Source organism: Musca vetustissima, unplaced genomic scaffold (genome assembly GCF_032173495.1).
Source record: "Musca vetustissima isolate MV318-11 ecotype Yass unplaced genomic scaffold, APGP_CSIRO_Mvet_v1 utg432543, whole genome shotgun sequence".
In the NCBI taxonomy this organism is placed as follows: Eukaryota; Metazoa; Arthropoda; class Insecta; order Diptera; family Muscidae; genus Musca; species Musca vetustissima.
This window is the reverse complement of record NW_026875440.1, coordinates 2229-9788: the sequence shown is the minus strand read 5'-3', so window position 1 is coordinate 9788 and position 7560 is coordinate 2229. Positions and strand designations below refer to the sequence as shown.

At 36.0% G+C, this 7560-nt stretch overlaps 1 protein-coding gene across 1 annotated transcript; it reads left to right on the top strand.

Annotated features, from left to right (window-relative positions):
- The first annotated feature begins 875 nt into the window (after positions 1 to 875).
- LOC133337930 (acetyl-coenzyme A synthetase-like) lies at positions 876 to 4250 on the top strand. The gene is made up of 4 exons (XM_061546133.1): positions 876 to 1622; positions 1690 to 1844; positions 3346 to 3514; positions 3580 to 4250. The coding sequence occupies exons 1-4, from the start codon at positions 1011 to 1013 to the stop codon at positions 4216 to 4218; spliced, it is 1575 nt and encodes a 524-aa protein (XP_061402117.1). The 5' UTR covers positions 876 to 1010; the 3' UTR covers positions 4219 to 4250.
- Positions 4251 to 7560: the final 3310 nt, after the last annotated feature.

Below are 7560 nucleotides of genomic sequence, written 5' to 3'. Positions count from 1 at the left end.
AAAGCCACAATCGAAAGAGACGGTTGTGTTTTAATATCTCACTTATACATTTGGTCCTTCGAGCCGGATCACAATAAAATCTGGTACTTCGAAAAAAAGAACCACAATAATATACCTTAAAAAAGGGAACAAAAACAGAGAATTGAAATTACAATCGAACGATGAGGTTGCTTTCAATTTCTCATCAAGACTATGAATGTTGTCAAAAGTATGATCAGTATCGATCGGAGTCCTTTCCTACAGTGTTTCAGTGGCTGTATTCCTCGATTTCGAACTGGAGTACTCTATCAAGTAGTTCATTGAACCGCCTGTTTTTTTTTCGAACTTGCCTGTTTTGCTCTATGGTACAACTAATCTTTATCGACACTTCGAAAAAATATGCAGAAAAGGGTGTAACATCTTATTTCAGGGTATTTTCTTGTGTTCACCGCAAACAGTTGCCTTTTCGTCCTGCAAATTTGTCAATACACTCTTCTGCCCACTTGCCTCTCTTTTTTTACTACAGTCTATGACAGCTAGGAAAAAATAATCCCTAGCATAATAATCTGCATACCTCTTCATTTTTATAGACCTATCCTCCTCCAACCTAATATGTGCGGTATTTAAGACAATTGGCGATTTCCTCTTGACTCGGGCTATGTCTTTGATTAGTTTATGATGCTGCAGCCATGCTAATGCAATTATTATTGGCAATGTCAAACACAATGGGTGGGTGGTTGGTGTAATTATCTAGTAGCACAACTATTTTAAATTAAGAAATTGTTATTGCAGCTTAGTGGCTGCAATTATCAATTTTTAAGGGTCACCCACATTTTTTTCTTAGATTACAACAAAAGGTAAAATTCTTAAATAATTCAAATTTTTATTTTCTCTCATTTTCCAGGGAAGGCAATCATCCCGATGATTATTCACGCGGCCTCACCTACCGCAAACTCTTGGAGGAGGTCTGCCGTTTCGCCAACGTCCTCAAGGATCATGGCATCAAAAAGGGCGATCGCGTCTCCATCTATATGCCCATGATTTTAGAGTTGCCCATTGCCATGCTGGCCTGTGCCCGTATTGGCGCCGTACATTCCATTGTCTTTGCCGGTTTCTCGTCCGACTCGTTGGCCGAACGTATGGTCGATTGTCAAGCTAAGCTGTTGATCACCGCCGATGGAGCCTGGCGTGGTGAAAAACCTTTGTACCTGAAAGCATTGTGTGATATTGCCTTAGCCAAGGCCGAGGAACAGGGTCATGTTGTGGAGAAATGTATTGTTGTGTCGCATTTGAAACGTGTTACCCCCTGCCAGGAGAATCATGTGGAACAGGATATACCATGGACTGAAGATCGTGATTTCTGGTGGCATGAGGAAATGGAAGATAAAGAGCCAGCCTGTTATCCCGAATGGATGGATGCTGAAGATCCATTGTTTATGCTGTACACAAGTGGTTCGACCGGCAAGCCAAAGGGTGTCCTACACACAACCGGTGGTTATTTGCTCTATGCTGCCACTACCTTTAAAATTGTATTCGATTATAAGCCGGGTGATATTTACTGGTGCACTGCCGATGTTGGCTGGATTACTGGTCACACTTATGTTGTCTATGGCCCATTGGCTAATGGCGCTTCATCGGTTATTGTAAGTAGTCTGTTTGGAGTTGATTGCGGAGGAGATTTACCAACTATTTTTTAATTTCTTTCTACAGTTCGAGGGCACTCCCTTCTATCCTGACAATGATCGCTACTGGGCCGTCATTGATAAATATAAGGTCACCCAATTCTATACCGCCCCAACAGCCATCAGAGCTTTGATGAAATTCGGTGATGGTTTGGTGGCCAAACACAAATTGGATCATTTGAGGTAAGTTACAGGGGGATATTTCTTTGAAGTCCTGAAATCTAAAAAATCGACATTCCTTCTGACTGACGTATAAGAAAGAATGGTTTCGAGCTCCTGACAAATTTCTATAACAAAAAGTTTCGACCTGAGTTTTTAATATTTTTGTTTTTATCCGTTCTGTGGTCGTGACGATTATTTTCTGTAGAATAAAATCCGACCTGAAGCTTTGACGTTTTATTCTATAGAAAAAAATCAGACTTTACGATTTTTCTATAAAATACGGAACTGCGGTCTTGACAATATTTTTTATAGTCCCGATGTCCAGACGATTTTTTACATAGACATGCGGTCCTGACAAATTTTAGTCTATAGAAAAAAATCAGTCCTGCGGACCTGGCGAATTTTTTCTATGGAAAAAAAATTAGTCCAGCGGACCTGACGATTTTTTTCTATAGAATTCAGGACCTGATGTCCTAACGATAGAAAAGAAATCAGCCCTGCGGAGTTGGCGATTTCTTCCTATCAGTCCTGCGGAACTGACGAAGTTTTTTCTATAGAAAAAATTCTGTCCTGCGGATCTGACGAATTCAGTCCTGCGGAACTGACGAATTTTGTTCTATAGAAAAAAATCAGTCCTGCGGAATAGACGGATTTGTATCTATATAAAGAAATCAGTCCTGCGGACCTGACGGAAAAAATCAGTCCTGCGGACCTGACGGAAAAAATCAGTCCTGCGAATTTATTCTGACGAATTTTTTTCCATAAAAAAATTAGTCCTGCGGACCTGGTGAATTTTTTTCTATAAAAAAATTAGTCCTGCGGACCAGACGAATTTTTTTCTATAGAAAAAAATCAGTCCTGCGGACCAGACGAATTTTTTTCTATAGAAAAAAATCAGTCCTGCGGACCAGACGAATTTTTTTCTATTGAAAAAAATCAGTCCTGCGGACCAGACGAATTTTTTTCTATTGAAAAAAATCAGTCCTGCGGACCAGACGAATTTTTTTCTATTGGAAATAATCAGTCCTGCGGACCAGACGAATTTTTTTCTATAGAAAAAAATCAGTCCTGCGGACCAGACGAATTTTTTTCTATAGAAAAAAATCAGTCCTGCGGACCAGACGAATTTTTTTCTATAGAAAAAAATCAGTCCTGCGGACCAGACGAATTTTTTTCTATAGAAAAAAATCAGTCCTGCGGACCAGACGAATTTTTTTCTATAGAAAAAAATCAGTCCTGCGGACCAGACGAATTTTTTTCTATAGAAAAAAATCAGTCCTGCGGACCAGACGAATTTTTTTATATAGAAAAAAATTCGTCAGGTCCGCATTTCAATAGAAAAAATCTGACCTAATGTCGTGACCAGTACGAGTTTTTGTCTATAGAACAAATTTAGTCCCGTGTCTTGACGAGTATTTTTTGTTAGAGTTCTGAGGTCCTAACGATTTTTAGGGGCCATCTCAGTAATGTAGAATTTTCTTACAATATTTTTAAATCCGATTTTTGTATTCCTTTCTTACAGAGTTTTGGGCAGTGTCGGTGAGCCCATTAATCCTGAAGCCTGGTTGTGGTATTATCGTGTCATTGGCAAGGAGAAATGCTCCATTGTGGATACCTTCTGGCAAACGGAAACTGGTGGTCATGTCATTACCCCCTTGCCGGGCTGTACACCCATGAAACCCGGATCAGCTGTAAGTATTTCGAAGGAAAATACTTTTTATCAGATTTAAAAAAAACATATATTTTCTCCTTACAGTCCTTCCCCTTCTTCGGCGTGAAACCCACTCTGCTGGATGAGGCCGGCATCGAAATCAAAGGTGAAGGTGAGGGTTATTTGGTCTTCTCCCAACCCTGGCCCGGTATGATGCGTACCCTGTTCAACAATCATGAACGCTACGAGGAAACCTACTTCTCCAAATTCCCCGGCTACTATTGTACCGGTGATGGCGCCCGACGTGACGCCGATGGTTATCTCTGGATTACTGGCCGTGTGGATGATATGTTAAATGTGTCGGGTCATCTTATGTCCACAGCTGAGGTGGAATCGGTTCTCACCGAACATCCACGTGTTGCCGAATCGGCTGTTGTTGCCCGTCCCCACCCTGTCAAGGGTCAATGTTTGTATTGCTTCATTACACCCAATGAGAATGAAACATTCGATGCCAAGATGATATCCGAATTGAAGAAATTGGTAAGAGAACGCATCGGGCCATTTGCCATGCCCGATGTGGTGCAACATGCTCCCGGTTTGCCAAAGACACGTTCGGGTAAAATTATGCGTCGTGTTTTGCGTAAGGTAGCTGTGAATGATCGCAATGTAGGTGATATTTCAACATTGGCCGATGAGTCAATAGTTGAGCAATTATTTGCCAATCGTCCCATAGAAGGCAAGTAAACTGAAAGAAAAAACAGCACACACACACACCCCCACATAAACACACACACTTTGGAAGCACACAAGGCATGCGGACAGGAAAAAAAAACAAATTTCAAACCTTAGAAAAAAACATCCCAATGCTAAATAACAATTTTAAAGGAAATGCCTGAGGCTTGGTTAAAAATTCACCACAAACACCACAAGAAGAATTCCCCCCATCCATTTCCCCCATCCTGCCAAATGTTATTGTTGTTTCCCCCCGCAAGGAAGTGCATAGATTTGTATTAGACAAATCTCCAGATGAGAAAACAAACAAAAAAAAATACCAACCCAATATCACAAATCTTGTAAATCTCTTATTATAGACAAACAAAAACAAAAAAACCCATGTAATTTTTTAAGTTTAGTTTTTAGTTCCATTAATAAAAAATATATATTTTTAAGGATTTAGATTTCCAAAAAAAACAAATTCCTTTAGTATGGAAAGTAAATATTTTTATTTTAAATATAACATATTTTTTGTTTTTAATTTATCCCCTTGGAATGTTGAAAACACTTTTTTCGAATTATTTTATGGTGTTTTAAAAACCCCATTGACCTAAAAGTAAAGGTGCTTCTACTAACTTTGAATATTTAAACTAAAACATAGTTCTTCTATATATAAAGTTTTCAAATGAAAACAATATTTTTTTAACGGAGATGGAAAAAGGTCCTTTGAAAATACTTAAACACCCCAAATAGAAATTACTCCTGGGAATTAAGCAGAAAATGCATTTTTAGTTCTAAAAATTAATTCTGAGGTCGAAGCAATTTTTCATATAGAAAAAAAATTACTAAGAAATTTTAGTAATTATATTCTATAGAAAAGAAAATTAATCCTGAGGTACAAGCAATTTTTCCTATAGCAAATAAAAAAATAATAAGAAATCTTAGTACTTATTTTTTATAGGAAAGAAAATTAATCCTAAGGTGTCTCGTTTATTTTGAGAGGTGGATGATTTTTTTTCTATTGGAAACAATCAATCCGGAAGTTTAGAAAAAATTATCCTTATCTCTCAAGAATATTTTTTTGTAATAAAAGAAATACATCCTTAGACTCATGATTAGTTTTCTATAGAAAAAAATCAATTCTGAGGACTATTCCAGTACGTAGGGATGACGGACTTAAAAAAAGCCATAAATTCAGAAGTCCCAGGATTTTTTCTCTATAAAAAATCAATCCTGAGATTTGAGGATTTTTCCAATAGAAAAAAATTCTAAGCTCTCAACAATATTTTTCCCTAAGAAAAAAATAAATTTTTAGCTCTCGTGATTAGTTTTCTATGGAAAAAAAATTCTGAGCACTATTCTAGTACGTAGGGATGACGGACTTAAAAAAAGCAATCAATCCGGAAGTCTCAGGATTTTTTTCTATATAAAAAAATCAATCCTGCGATTTGAGGATTTTTTCTGTAGAAAAAAAAATTTAATCTTGATCTCTCAAGAAATTTTTCTATAATAAAAAAAGTAAATATTTAGGTCTCATAATTAGTTTTCTATAGAAAAAAACTAAATCTTTAGGTCTCATGATTACTTTTTCTATAAAAAAAAATTAATTCTAAGGACTTTTCTCGTACGTAGGGTTGACGGATTTAAAACAATCAATCAATCCGGAAGTCTCAGATTTGTTTCCACAAAAAAATCAATCCTGAGATTTAAAAATTTTTTCTATAGAAAAAAAATAATCATGATCTCTCAAGAATAAAATATGTTTCTATAATAAAAGAAATAAATCTTTAGGTCTCATGATTTGTTTTCTATAGAAAAAAATCAAATCTGCGCAAGCTTTGCTTGTCCTTGAGAAAAATATTCGGTACATGGAAAAACAACAAATAGTCATGCCTATTTAGTCCTCGGAAAAATTATCATGGCCATATTATAACTTGGAATAAATGTCCTTGCGTTTTTTTTTTTGGTCCTTTGGCCCAGACTTTTGAAAAATATATAACATAGTATGGCCTTAGAATTAAAATATATTTCTAAAAATCTGCGCTAGGATGCCTCTAGCAAAATATATAATATTATTATATTATATATATTTTTAAAATATCGTCGGAGTGGTCCTAGAAAAAATATTTGTTTAAATAATGTTCGTCGGAATGGCCATAGGAAAGAGTAAACATGAACCCTATAAAATAGATTTAAAAACACCTTGGGCGCACGAAAAAAATATTTTGCAACTTTACAAGAGATGACCCTAAGAAAATATATCTAAAAAATATACCTCAGGTGATCCTTGGGGAAAAAATCCTTAAATTCTACGTCGGGAGTAACATAGGAAAAAATATCTTCAAAGTTTATGCTAGGATAAAAATTTTTAAGGGGACCCCCCCATTCTCAGGATCAAAAATGTTGTTGATATAATTCGAATCTACACTAATTAATAAATGTCCCTACAAAATTTCAAGTGAAAATCTCAAGAACTCTTGAAGATATAGCCGATTTATTGTGTCAGCATCAAGTGACGGCTAAAGGGCTCTCAAACTTTAAACGAGTTTTTCTCTAAACATTTTTTTGTGAATGGCGGGCACGATAACTCAAAAACTAATAATCCAATCGGTTCCAAATTTTGCTACGTTTCTCTGGGAATGTATATCTCTCGTATGAACTAGGATAAAGCCAATCGGTGAAGATCTTCCTTATTTTTTAACTTGGTTTTTGGTAAAAAATCGACGATTTTCCAAAAATATTTTTTCAAAGGTCCACCATTTTGTTAATTTTAGAGCGAAGTCAATAATCCTAGTTCATACGAGAGCCACACATGTACTCTTTCTAACACCATTGGAATTTTCGGATTCCGATGTTCCAGTGAGGAGTTATCATGCCCGCCATCAAAAATAAGGACTTTTCTTTAATTACAAAAAAACAACAACAAAACAATAACAAAAAAAATTTGTAAATTATTTTTCTTCTGTTTTAAATCTTCAATTATATATGTGCAAAGTTACAAAACTTTACAAGCATTGGTATTGATTTACCAGCCCATTGAAAATCTTCAAAAATTAAAATCGAAACATTGAACCCCGGATGGTCTTAGAAAATGTCTACCGCCTAAAAAGGCATTTTAAGACCTTTAAAGGCCTCTATCGCCTTAAAAAGGCATTTTAAGGCCTTTAACGGCTTCTATCGCCTAAAAAAGGCATTTTAATTTTCTATCGCCCAAGAAAGACATTTTAAGGCCTTTAAAGGCTTCTATCGCCTTTAAAAGACATTTTAAGGCCTTAAAAGGCTTCTATCGCCTAAAAAAGGCATTTTAGTTTTCTGTGGTCGAAAAAGGCATTTTAAGGCCTTTAAAGGCTTCTATCGCCTAAAAAAGGCATT